At 45.0% G+C, this 13643-nt stretch overlaps 2 protein-coding genes across 4 annotated transcripts in view; both read right to left on the bottom strand.

Annotated features, from left to right (window-relative positions):
• Nucleotides 1-1606: 1606 nt before the first annotated feature.
• sowahb (sosondowah ankyrin repeat domain family member B) lies at nt 1607-9089 on the bottom strand. The gene is made up of 5 exons (XM_084035678.1): nt 7576-9089; nt 6836-7012; nt 6242-6633; nt 5132-5319; nt 1607-4624 (listed from the first exon to the last, which is right to left on the bottom strand). Exons 1-5 carry the CDS (start codon nt 9020-9022, stop codon nt 4168-4170), a joined length of 2661 nt encoding a protein of 886 aa, XP_083891804.1. The 5' UTR covers nt 9023-9089; the 3' UTR covers nt 1607-4167.
• Nucleotides 9090-10074: 985 nt separating this feature from the next.
• shroom3 (shroom family member 3) overlaps nt 10075-13643 on the bottom strand; it is a 58815-nt gene continuing 55246 nt past the window's right edge. For all 3 annotated transcript variants that reach the window (XM_084034389.1, XM_084034390.1, XM_084034391.1), the window contains 4 exons: nt 13468-13567; nt 13214-13379; nt 13009-13130; nt 10075-12909 (listed from right to left, as the gene is read on the bottom strand). In XM_084034389.1, the coding sequence (XP_083890515.1) occupies nt 12517-12909; nt 13009-13130; nt 13214-13379; nt 13468-13567 (781 nt within the window). In that variant the 3' untranslated portion in view covers nt 10075-12516. The remainder of the gene's footprint in view (nt 12910-13008; nt 13131-13213; nt 13380-13467; nt 13568-13643) is intronic.

The raw sequence follows: 13643 nt of genomic DNA, 5'->3' as shown, positions 1-13643 counted from the left end.
ACACACACACACACACACACACACACACACACACACACACACACACACACACACACACACACACACACACACACACACACACACACACACACACACACACACACCTGTACTTGTATCTTGGTGAGGACACATTGGCATAATACATCCCAACTAAATGCCCGACCCCAAGCTAAACCTACTTCTAACCAGAGCCTTAAAACCCGGTATGAAGCCTCAAATAGGCTGACTCAACAAAATGTCTTCACTTTCCAAAAATGTCCTCATGAAGGTCTAAAACTCAAATTCTTAATGTGCATCTTGAAAATCAATGAATCTCCTTAACTAAAGTCAGTGTTATTTAAATTTACCTCATGACTATTAAACTTGGTCTTTCTTCCTTTTCATTTGTCTCCTTTAGTGTTTTCTGTCTGTGATGGAGGTTTTTTTTGACGCTGCTTCCACCAGCTCGCCCTGTGAGAACAGATGGCTGATCCCAAATGGTTAAATTAAGGTGAAATATTACTTTTTAATTGGTCCTCACTAAGATAGACATTCATTTATATTTCTGTACTTGTGAAAGAGATACATTTTAACCCTTAAACAACCTTTTTGAACAAGTTAGACAGGTTCAATATGTCCTCAAGCTCAAAGTCTAAAACAGGTTCTCACAGTTTAATGTACAAGTACACACACGTAGGTACGCACACAAGTACACACAGATAGCAAACATGTCCTCCAGCCTGCAGTGTTTCCCCTCACAGATGTCAAAACACTGTGAACAACTGAGGTTGTGTTCACGTGTCCGTGCATCCTTCCAGAAGCATCCAGCAGGTTTGAGTGTGAAAGTTCACTTCGGGTCTACGAACCGTGTAAGAACAGCCCGTTATCTGGAAGCTCTTATCCTATTCAGGGTCACGTAGATTACGATGTTGGCCCAGCATAAAATACTAAGGCTCCTAACAAGGCCATGGTCGTAGTAGTTGAAGATGTAGAAACTCAGTATGTCATAAGAAATGTTACGTCACTGTATGCTTGAACAATGTAATTAAAAAGTCATGGGATTGTTTGTCATAGAAAAAACTATACTAGTGCGCCATACACTTGTACACCATACAAAATGCCTTATCTCATAACAAATGGCATAGTATACTATGGCAGAAATAGGATACTATAATAATAATATGCCATTAAAAATGGCATGAACAATGTCATAGTATCTCTTCTCTTATGAAAGTCACAAAAAAGTGACTGATATTGATTATATATTATAAAAACAATTCGTAGTATAGAATTCCATAAAATTGCATTAAAAATGTCCCATTATACTTTGCCATAATACATAAAACTCATAATATAGTAATACGTAATAGCATACTTTGCCACAACCACATATTGAATGCCAAAACTTGCACATTTTAATATTTGGATTTGAATATACAAGGAACTCCAATGGGAAGCTACAGAATGATGTAAAACCTGAAAATGATAATAATAATGATAAATATAATAATCGACCCAACCTTTAACTTGTCTGATAAGTTTTCTGTCTTTTGCCAAAGAAATCAAGTGAAACAAGTCCTTCACGCGTCCATGAAAACGACCCTAGCATTTAAACACAACACCTCCATTCTGTGCAACATATTTAATATTCAATAAAGATTGACCAGCGGTGTGAAAAAAACTGTAGAAAATTAAATTACAGTAAACTTCAGACTGCAATCATTTACAAAATTGTGAGAGAACAATACTTGTGTTATTTTTTACATGTTTAAAGTGATATCCACCACAACACCAACATGGGCTCAGACCTTCAACCATCATTTCTCTTTAACACAATGTGGCTCGTATTTTCGTAGCTTGTCCATCATTTCTATCAACGTTGCATTCACCAAGTTTAAGGAACAGTGTGACACGTTGGGAAAGACAATGAGAAGAGATGATTAGCTTAGCACAAAGGCTGTAAACACACATCTGAAGCTCACTAATCAACACGTCTCATCTCGTTTGTGGAAGCCGGACAAAAAGAACACGTCATTGTGGTTCCATATAGGTTTATAATGTAGGTTTATATGCTGCTGTTTCACACTTGCCTCCTGGCATTTACACGGATTATCACTTTGTGGATGTTTGTTTAGGGCCACCTCCACCTGTCTGACTTATGGCCACCTCCACCTGTGACGTCTCAGTGATGTCACCACATTCCCAGCTGTCAGCTGCTGATAACAACGTTACTACTGACAGACTTGATGGACAACACTCCCAAAATAAGAGCCAAGTTGTAATGAACCACAATTACCTTCTTTTTTTTTTTAAATCACCCCGCCGACATAAAACCCCTCTGAATGAGTGCAAAAGTAGCACCTACTACAGTGTGATCATGATTTCTCTGCTGCCTCCCTAGTTTTATTTCACTGCAAGTTCATAGAAATGAACTGAAACTAGAGGGCGGATGGGAGGAAGAAAATCTATCTAAAAACTGCATGCATGTTTTGGAAACAATATGAAGAATGTAAAGCATCATTAAAGATCAGATGTGGAGTGAGTGTTAAAAAGTTGCTGTAGCTTCTCTGTTGCAGACGGTCTTTGAATCCTGGAAGTATCTCACATGTTTTTTGTTTTTTTGTCCTCTCGAAAGATCCGCTCTGCAATTGTGAATCCCTGCAAGTTCTGGCCGATCACCTCTTGCTTTAAGCTGTCACGCTGCCAGATCCATCTTTGTCAAACAATCTTTTCTTTGGCAATCGTATCCGGTGAAACCGAGCGCTCAGGTGCAGAAACTAGTACTCCCTAGTTGTTGGACTGAGCTCGAGGCTTGGGTCTGAAAAGGGCTGCCTTGTAAATAAGGCTTTGGAAGGCAGGCTCTGGTAATCCGCAGCAGCAGATCCGAGCTCACAAAGCACCGAGGACAAAGGTTCATATGAACTCATGACTGTGGGTCTTTAGTTAAGGAAACACACTCAAACAGAGCAGAGGAGAGACCAGTAAAAACTTGAAAATCAGCAGTTTTGTGCATCCACAGTGAAGTATGAAGCTTTGAGAGAAGCTGCAGTAGCAGATCATCAGGAAATCCTGCTCATCCTGTTCCACGTGCTCATTATTTGTGGTTTATGGTGCGTTACTGAAGTATTCTTAGTGGAATGTGTTACTGGGGATAAACCAGCATGTCGCTCATCTCATGTCATGTGTTCAGGATTCCATCCAGATGTACTGCAAACTTAAACAGAACTTATCAGAGAAAACCAAAAGTTGTCGCTGTTATAGATCCACCTCCACCAAGCGTGAAAACGTTTATGTGATATTACAGTTACAAAATTGTTTTATGTTTTTATGTGCTGTGGTCGTACAGCAACTAGCTGTAGCCGTACAGCAGCTAGCTGTAGATGTAGCCATACTGCAGCTAACTGTAGCCGTGCTGCAGCTAGCTGTAGACGTACTGTAGCTAGTTGTGGCTGTGCTGCAGCTAGCTGTAGACGTACTGTAGCTAACTGACAACACGCTAGTATAATACAGTCTTTTTTTTTTTGCAAAGACGTTCTACTCAACCAGAGCAGGCTTTGTAAAAGTAGATGCACATCTAATATTGTAGATTTCTCCAATTTGGACTCCGTTTTCTCCAAATTGATGCTTGATACTGAACAACAACACTCATCAAAATTGAACATTTTGTCTGTATGAGTGAATCCAGGCTGTGGCAACTCAACCATTTATTTCATGTATAAATGCTAGTGCGTTGGGCCCTGATACTGGAACACTCCTTGAGAGTTGAGGTTATGCTATTCGTTAAGCTAGAGGAGTTAGCCATAGCTAAATATTAAGATCAGTACAGTGAGCTGTATGTTTGGTTATTTATGTGTAGGTGTTGGGATACTGAGAAGCGTTATGCACCAATAAAACTCTCAAACCTCAACGCCAGACTCTCGCATCACTGCACTGTGTTGTTTGTCATTTGGTAACCATGGTGACACGTCATGCGCCTGAGTACTGGAATTTCCCCCGATCAACAGCAGTTAAAACTGTGGTTGTACCTGTGTGTACTTACTGTAGTAAGGACTACAGGTATGAAAGCACCCGTGGGCTCTGATCACACGGCGACGTGTCGCAGCACGCCAACAAATGTGGATTCAAGCAGATGTGGAGCTCTTGATGTCACTCGGCTGCTGGATGAGGAGTGTCTTAATCCATCCATTTTCAAACAGAGGCGTCAGTCTGATGTCCCTGAAACCGATGCAGCGATTTGTGTTTGAGGAACGCCGCGATCGACGATGACCTTTTGACCCTCGTCGTGCCCAACGTGGTATGTGGCCTCTCTCCTGAGGAAGCGAAGGAGAGGTGATGCCGTCGCCGCCGCCGCCGTTGCTGCTGGTGCGGTTCCACGTCTTCTCTCCCACCTCCTCCCTCCACTCCCCCAGCCGGCAGCGGTGGCGCCCCCAGCAGCTGGAAGACCTCCAGCGGCATGGCGCGGCTCAGGTACTGCCAGGCCTTCTTTCCCGCCGTGTCCCTCAGCTTCACGTCCGCGTTGAACTTGTTAATCAGCAGCCGTATCATGTTTCTGTTGCCATGGATGGCGGCAATATGGAGAGGCGTGTGGCCGCATGTTGACTTGGCATTCATGTCGAAGGTCAAACCAGCCTTTTGAACTCCGTACCTAAAAGCCCAGCCAGAGAGAGCAGATCAGCGCCGGAGCGTAAACAGTGAATCTACTTTTCCTGTCTCTCATAGTGATTTAAAGTCCAGCTGAGACGGCGTTTCCAGAGTCTGTGTTCTGTATGACGGCGTATTTCCAGTGAAACAGGACAGGAGGCGGGACATAACGTTGGGAGGAATTTGATTTGATGCTAACATTAACCCTAAAAGATTGATTGATGGATGTCATGATGTTATTGGTTAGTTCTAGCCGATGTAAGCATGTGTCTTGTTTTGTTTTCAAGGAAGAATTAAACATTTAAAAAATCTAATTCTGTGATTTTTTTTTTTAATGAAAAGCCACATTTTTAGTTTACTTTTTATGTATTCTTAGCAGCTCATGTCCCGCTTGCCTCTCCTGGTTCACACAGAAACACGTCCCCATATGGAAGATGGATACTGGTGAAATGCTGTTTCAGCCTGACTTTAAACAGATGACGAAGCTAACGGCTAACGGCTAGCTGCGTACCACAAGGTGTTGAGGACTCTGTGGTCCCCGTGCTTCGCGATCCAGTGCAGCACGGTGAAGCCGGAGATGAAGTCCCGCCTGTTGAGCAGGGACGAGTCCTCTCTGAACAGGGTGTAGATGTCGGTCCAGGCTCCCGCCGCCCCCTTCACCAGCCAGGCGTGCTCCCGGGGCTCCAGGGGAACCAGCGACTGGTGACAGGGCAAACATCAACAGGATCACATCTGATCTCATGGGAGGCCGACCCCGTTGTTGGCTGAATCCATCAATATTATTTCATTCACTTTGCTTTCTATGTGTATGTACATCAATATTTGATATATGATGTTAAATTTCTTATTATGATCCATTTACATTTTTTTTTTATGTATTTCTCCTCTGCAAGAATGCTGTTAAGTATGACTGTTATGTAAGCCAATGAAAATGTATGTACTTCTCAGAGAACAAGTTATGAATGTGCAGAAACTTGTGATCACTTCCCCAAACCGAACTCGGCAGAGATAACATTAAAGTAATGTTGTTTGTTATCCAGGTCCCTTATCCCACTCCATCAATTAAAATGGAGACCAACTGTCTGAATATTAATGTTCTGTATTATATATCACAAAAAAACATGTGACTGAATGCCGAACAATAGTAATAATCAATAATATTCAAGCTGGAGGGATGAACATTAGGGGGTAAAAAGGTGAATATCCGAGATGTATGAGTGTGGAACAAATGCAACAGTTAGACATTTGACAATCAAACTCGGACTTGGTCTCGTTATTGGTCACAAACAGCAGCCAATCAGAATCAGGTTTAGGTGGTTATTGGAATAATATGGTGAATCACAATTATTTTGGCGGGATACATATGACGTGAAATTTTCATATCGTCCCATGTCTACCTACTGAAAAAAGTCTTCATTTTAAAAAGGAAATGTTTCAGTGTTTCACTTCTAGAGAGAGAGAGACAGCTTTTTCAAGTCACTGATGAAGATATTTAGGATTATCTTCATAATAGAAATTCACCACGATATATTTTTTTAATCTGTGACACAATCTTATATCATCACATCCCTATTTTTTACCCTAAGCAGCTAAACTTACATACATTCTCAATGTAACTCACCTGCCTGCTGGGGCCTTCATGATGAGCAGCGGAGGCGGCGGCGGTGGGAGAGCTCCTCCTCCCTCCTCGTCCTGCCGCCTCCTGGTCCAGCTCGGCGAGGCTTTGGTAGCGAGGCGGCGTTGAACAGGACGACAGCGAGGAAGACGACACATTGTAGCGTAGGCTGAGTGATGAGGAGATCATGTGGAGGCGGTTCAGCCGGGCCGCCTCACTTCCTCCTCCTGCCCTTGCCTCCTCCTGGAGCAGCTGGTCCAGATCGGCCCCCAGGCTGCGGCACATCCTGCTCCTCAACTGGCTGCTGAGCCGCCTGGGGACCGCCGGGTGACGCAGCGGCGGTGAAGAGGTGGAGCCGTCGCTCGACTCCGCGTCCCCCTGGTCGTCGTAGAGATCACCTGCAGGATGAATGAAGGGTTCAGGACGCTTTAAACAACTGGGTGCTACGACGTGTCAGAAAGTGACAGTTCTGTAGTAGAGCTGTCACATGTGAGTTCAAGCAGAAGACGGCTGTCTGACATTGACACTCAAATGTCGTCATATTGTTGTCTGACCCTCAATATGATGATGATTAAGCTACGACTAGGGTTCACCTCTGACCTGTGGAGAGGTGCCATGCCATCACACGGGCTTTAGTGTCCTGGTCGTCATGGAGATGGCCGGTGGAGTGATGCCAGGGCACAGTTGTTTTACTGTCGGCCTGATGCGCAGACGCCAGCGTTCTCCCTTGGGCTCGCTGGAGTACTTCCTGGATGTGAGCCCCGCCCCCCTTCCCACCTGTTGATGCAGTTAGAGAGACGAGAGGCAGCCGTTTTAGACTAATGTCTGTTTCTGTCCTACAGCCAACACTCAACAGGGATTTGCATTAAAGCTTTTCGGCTTTCAGGTATCCAAAAATACTGACTTTTCAGTAATTATGGTAAGTTAAATAAATAAATACCAAAAGTTTGCATTGGTTGTCTTAATCTAGTTTATTCATTCTTTCATAACATACTGTTTGTTTTGAAAGAAAAAGAAAATGCATTTTGTTCTATATTTGATTTAGACCAAGTTCTTGTATAGAGGCTAAGCCCCGCCCCTTCCTGTGGATCACCATAGGACCTAAGGGGAGGGCCTTAGCCTCTATACACAAGTTACAAGTGTGTGTTCATGGTAAAGAAGAAGAATGTCACCGAGGGCAACAGTGTGGCTGACTGGTGTGCTTTTCATGTTTATGAGGCTTTAATATACATACAAATAAAAAACAGTCAAATCAATTTGCTGTTGTTTTTGATCTTTGAGAGATGTGTTAGAATTGATGGTAGACTTCAGATCATTTAAAGGAGAGACTCCTGCCGTACCTGCTCTGGTCTGTAGATCTTCACAGCTGCTGTTCCACCCCGATCCTCTGGTGGAGCCAGAGGGCGGCCAGTCGCTGCTGGAGAAGCCTGCGTCAGATGAGGGGGAGATGGTGCTGCTGTGGCTCGATGAAAGCCACGCCCCTTGGCTTTGCATCGGTCCCTGTCTGGGCTCCAGCTGGACACCTGCAGGCTGCGAGTATCTTCGGTCTGCGTGGACGCCGCGGTGAGGCGCCGGCCCAGGGGTCGCCATGTCTGCCTCCAAAGGCAGGCTGCGTCTAATGGATGAGGATGACTCCCCTGGAGCAGACCCAGGTTCCAGGCCTGGCCCAGCCCATCGTCCTCTCCGCCCCGCCCCCGACTCTGAGCTCCAGCCTGGTCCACCAGGGCGCATCATTTCCACATCCCGGACGTAGATCTTCGGGACCTGCTTTTCTGATGATGAGGAGACGACAGAGGGGGGAGCAGGCGTGTCTATGATGCACGGCGAGGAGGCAGAGATGGCCCTCCCCATATCTCTGAGAGGAGTGCTCAGGGGCCACGCTCCTCCTGCTGAACCTCGCCTCATCTGGACCTCCTCCTCCTCATCATCATCTTCATCGTAAGAGACAGCGGATTTGTAGCTCTTCCTGTGTCTGATGCGGCGTGGGGCGACCTGCTGCTGGAGAGTGGCGTGATAAGGAGGAGGCTCCTGATGAAGACCTCTCTCAGGCTGCAGACAGGCCTCCCTCCCTTGGAGGGGGTCTGGGACCTGCTGGCTCGTTTCTCCATGGGGTCTGACTGCCTGGACCACAGGTGTGATCCCAGGAGCAAGCCCAAAACCCAGCCTGTGCTGTCCCACTTTAGTGGACTGACCTGGGGCAGGAGGCTCTGGCAGACTGGGGGTCTTCCCTTCGGCCTTCTCTGGGGTCGCTCTCACCACCGGAGCTGCTGCTGGTCGACCAGGAGGTTCAGGTGTGCCGACTCCTCCTTGCTGCTTCAGGTTCAAATTGGTTTCCACGTTGTTGTTGTTGATGGTGAGGATCCCTGCTGCGGGGAGGATTGTTTTCCCGGCGGTGCCTCCCGGCGGGGCGGGTGTAGTCACCTCCCTCTGCTGTGGTTTCTGCCGAGGCTTCTCCGCGCCCCCAGCGGGGCTCCGCTTGGTGTTCCCCGGGGAAGGCTCGGTGTTCTTCCCGGTGGGAGGTCGCGCCGGCTCGGCGGAGCCTCGTCCGCCGCCGCCGGGGACATGTCCCGTGAACCTCTTCTTTAGGACAACGTGAGAGACGCCGTCGACCTGTTTAACGATGGCGACGGAGTTGACAAACTTCTTGAAGAGTTCCCGGTTGCGGGTCCGGTCCTCATGGTCCCTAATGAAGCCTCTGAAGTGCAGAACCAGGTCCGAGTTCTTTACGGAGCCTCCGCGGCTCTGGAGGAAATGCAGTAACGTGTCCTGAGTGAAATCCGTGGCCATCCTGGTCTCCACTCCGTCCCCTCTGCGCCAGTCTCAAAGGTCGGGACTTGTTTCTGTCAGAGGGACGAAGCTCCGCCCTCCACAGGTATTTTATCAGCAGACTACCTGCTGCATTGCTCTAGGTGACCCGGATGTGCGGATGACGTAGGGATACGATTGTTTCGCTCCTGTTACATTCCGACCGTTTACAGGAACTAAACAAGAGCAACCGTACAATAATAGCATCAATATAAATACATAAATGAATAAATAATAACAATAATAATAATAAGTATCATTATTATTATTATTATTATTATTATTATTATTATTATTATTATAACTACATATAATAACGATAACTAAATTGTTATTATTTTTATCAATACTGTTTGTTTATTCTTTTTATTCTATCTATAAGCCTGTACTTATCATTTGGGGAGATGTTTTATTATTATTATAATTTTTCTTTAAGACCACTAATATCTTGATTTGTTTTTCTTTCTGTTGTCTGTTACTGCACACTCTTGTGTTATATTGTAAATCTATAAATAAAAAATGATTATAGCTCTGCTATAGATGGTTTCTTCTTGAAGATACCTGATCAGATGTTCTACGGTTTAATGGTGGGACCAGACAAGACTATATTAACAATTAATCATTGTATGGTGTCATAGTAGATTTACTAAGTGTGTGTGCGTGTCTGTTTTACCACTCATGTGGGGACATATATCTGATAAAACACTCACATTGTGGGGACTCACGTTTTTTGAGACCAAATGGGGACATGCACGTCCCCATAATGTGAATCATTACATTTAAGGATGAAGACTTTACGGTTAGGGCAAGGTTAAGTTTAGGTTACAGTTAATTATGGTCAGGAATAGGCTGGTAGCGGTTCTGGTCCAAGGGGAAATGAATGGAAGTCAATGTAATGTCCCCAAAAGTGTGTGTGTGTGTGTGTGTGTGTGTGTGTGTGTGTGTGTGTGTGTGTGTGTGTGTGTGTGTGTGTGTGTGTGTGTGTGTGTGTGTGTGTGTGTGTGTGTGCAGGACAACTTAAATGCAACACAAAGTAATTTACAAAAAACATTTATTTTGCAAAAACAAAGGAGCTGTTATTTTATCTTCCTTCTTTTCGTAAAGCGAACATTGAATTTCATTCAACGATAAAATGTCTGAGATATTCTGTTGTGCCTCTGAAAACAACAAGAACAAACAATAATCAACAGTGTAATCTGGGTTATGGATGGCGACATAAGGCAGAGTGTGTGCTCTGATGCTTAGAGAATATTTAAAGGTGCTCTACAAACTAAAACGGTGAAATGCAACATGTCGATGTTGAATGAGACACAAAGCAAAGTGTTTAAGATTCCTCACCCTGCTGCTGTTCATAAATATAGACTCCGTGGAACTGATGCTCTTCACGCCATTCGGAATGGCAACTTCTACATGGCAAAACTGATGTGACTGAAATATCCATCATTGGCAGACGGACGAATAAGAGAATTTGGGAAACTACGGGAGCCCGAAGAGGACAGCCTTCTCTCAAATGAAGGTAAACATGCCAGGGAAATTATTACAACTTGAATATGATTATTATGATGAGCGATAATTTATGATTGGGACTTAAAAAAGAAGGACATTTTCAATTTCGTACTATTTTTCATTATTTTAACGACGGTGTTTTCTTGAGGGAGTTGAGATCCTTGTGAGTGTTTTTTTCTTTTCACACATTTGAAACATTTTTGATTTTTCAACATCAATAAATACTTCCTGGTTGCAGCAACAAAAATGTAAAGATAAGTGTAACTTTTCATGACCACAGAAAAATTATTTCCTGATTCCAGAAATGATTAATCCATGAGGAGGAAATATTATTTAGAATAAAGGGGCAATCAACCAATTTTACATAGTGATGTCATCAGGGTTATCACTGATTTGAGACTGTAACAGAAAGCCTCTGTTTTAAACTGGACTCCCCTCATTTAGAAAACTCCAGAACCAAACATTATCTCACATGGACGACCACTGAAATAAAAATAAAATTCTTTTTTTTATCCTTCATGTAAGGTAGCAGCTGTTTGCAATGTTCACAGTCCAATCAAAAAGACAGTGTGACCTTCTGGGAATCTGCAAGTTCGCTGGAACCTGAAAAACTTGATCTGGATCAAAAACTGTTTAACCATAAACACATAACTAGTCAGTTCAGTTAATTTAGTGATTGCCAGGACATTTATCAGCAATGTCAATGATTGTTTAAGTGTCTTTTTTCTGTGTTAATTCTCATAATAAATTAAATATATTTTGGTATAGTAAATGGTGGCATTTTTTTTATTCTTGATATTTTTGGACTAAACCGATAATCAAATCCTACTGAGAGATTATTGAGAAGTTAAGTTGCACTTGTGGCCCAAAATAAATGTTAAAGGGAGGAAAAATATTCTACATTTTTGGAGCAAACAAAATCTTAAATCCAAAGTTAAACCAAGTTGATGTCTGCAAACAATTGATCCTGCGTAAATCTTTGGAATCTAAATTTCTCCATTATTTAATTTTTGGACATCAAACCTTTCATCGCATTGCTAGTAGAACTGTGTTGATCATTCAGTGTAAATTCTGCAGCGAACAACAGTCAAGCTGCTACAGTAAAATAAAAAAGTGCTACACGCTCCAGACGTAGACAGTAGTGACAGTAGTAGTGTTACAGTGAAACGTGACAGCGATCGCAACAGGAAGCAGTTCCACTCACTTTCTGACCGTTTGGATTCTTCTTGTAGCGGTAAAATAAAAAGTGTCTCCAATTTTGGCGTTGATTTGTGTCTGTGAGTCGACTGTACATGTGCGGAAGCTGAGCTGGTCTCGTGAAATAAATCTCTGCAAAGTCTTGACAAGATGACAAACCATATCTTATTAGTACATTTTCTCTTTGCTGCTCGCTTCGTCCTGCAGGAGCGGCTGAATGTCTGAGGCTCCTGAAAGCATCGTCAGCGTCGCTAAAGGACGATTCCAGAGTCATCGGGACCTTTGACGTTCATTTTCTATCCTTTTACTTGGAATTCCTGCCGCCGTCCAACCTGCCTGTTTATTAAACGTCTTCAGCTGAACATCATGTTGGTGGGGAACGGGCCGAGGTCCTCTGGCTTTCTAATATGGAAGATTGGACATTAATTAAAGCTGAACTTTTACAACTTTATCTTCATTGAGCAAAAATATGAAGTATTTTGAATGTGATAACAGCTGGAAAACTGCAGGGAAAAACCCACGACACTGGAATGTCCTTTGAAGGATCCGACGATGATCTTACAACCTGAAAACACCCGACGGCCTCAGAAATGACCTTTCAGAGCAGAAATGTCGGCGGCGGTCGGCGTCGTCCCCTCAGTTTGCTGACGTCAGATCAGATCCGTAACGCAGAGTGTGAACAGCACGAGGCACGTTGTGTGAAGTCTGCATAGTTGTTTCAGTGTGAACGGAGCCGAATGTCTCTTCTTCATGTCCCGTCCTTCACTGTGACATCACAGCGACGTCACAGTGGTGGACCTGACTAAGTGGGCGGGGCCTGCAATCACAGAGGGTGGGAAAGGAGAAGGGCAGTAGGCGGGGCTTGGCGACGCCAACGGAGAACCTCTCGACCAACCGCGAGCCTCCACCAGCTCCTGCGGCAGGCTCTCGGCCAATCCCGTAAGCTGCTCCTCCCTCTGGCGTATGAGGTCGTCGATGTGCCGCTGGCGAATCAGGAGGGAGGGTTTGGCGCTGACGAAGCGGCGGTAGTCCTGGAGCTGCGGGGAGGTGAGGTAGCCGGACAGGATGACGTGGACCACGCGCTGCCGGCGGTCCAGGTTCTCCTTCAGCTCTCGGGCGTCTTCGGTCTGACCGAGGAGCAGAGAGCGTTTGTGATGGAGGGAGTCCTGGACGGGAGGAGACGCATCATGTTTATCCCCTCACACACAATCTCGTTAAAACTGACATTTGAACAAAGATGACAGGAAGCTCCCGTCCCGTCTCACCCTCTCGTCCTGTCTGTCCTCCTGCGTCAGCTCCTCCCTCTGCAGAGCGAGCAGAGACCTGTCGATCCTGGACAGACGGCCGCACAGAGACAGCAGCAGGTTCACGATCTTCTCCAGATCTCCTGCAAACACAAGCAGCTCAACAGTTTCTGACACGCTGCCGGTACACCAGCCGAGTGGATCACCGTTATGTGAGACGTCGTACCGATGAACATGCTGTACTTGTCCCTCTCGTTGGGTTTGAGCTGATCCTGGACCAGAGTCTCCACGCTCGCCCCCAGCGCCTGGTGACGCCTCTGCTCCTCACACAGCGCCTCCTTCTCCTGCCGCAGAGCCGCCACGCTGCTCCTCAGAGCCTCGCACATCTCCACCTGGAAAACAGCGATGTTTGCATTAAAAACAAGGAATAATACATGAACAATAATAGCTCTTTCATGAGGAATATGTTGTTTTTTTTACCTTCCTGGCATTGAGATCCTTTTCTTCCTCATCCAGATCCGTCTCCTTCCCTCGATCCATCTCCATGCTTTGACCAGGATCACAGACGCCATCTTGGATCCTTGAAGGGAACGACATTATTCAGAGTCGAGCTGAAACGGCGTTTCAAGAGCTTCTATGTTTCCTCTTGTGAAGGT

This window comes from Eutrigla gurnardus, assembly GCF_963514095.1.
Source record: "Eutrigla gurnardus genome assembly, chromosome: 19".
NCBI classification, from domain to species: domain Eukaryota; kingdom Metazoa; phylum Chordata; class Actinopteri; order Perciformes; family Triglidae; genus Eutrigla; species Eutrigla gurnardus.
The sequence above is the reverse complement of the archived record's forward strand: the minus strand, read 5'-3'. Positions and strand labels throughout refer to the sequence as shown.

Excerpts from the sequence above, each read along its gene's own strand:
- sowahb (XM_084035678.1), bottom strand. The coding sequence starts at position 9,022 with ATGGCCACGGATTTCACTCAGGACACGTTACTGCATTTCCTCCAGAGC. Across the intron at positions 6,634-6,835 it reads GGCATGGCACCTCTCCACAG|GTGATCTCTACGACGACCAG; the intron begins GTCAGAGGTGAA and ends TTCATCCTGCAG. Across the intron at positions 5,320-6,241 it reads ATGAAGGCCCCAGCAGGCAG|TCGCTGGTTCCCCTGGAGCC; the intron begins GTGAGTTACATT and ends CCCTGTCACCAG.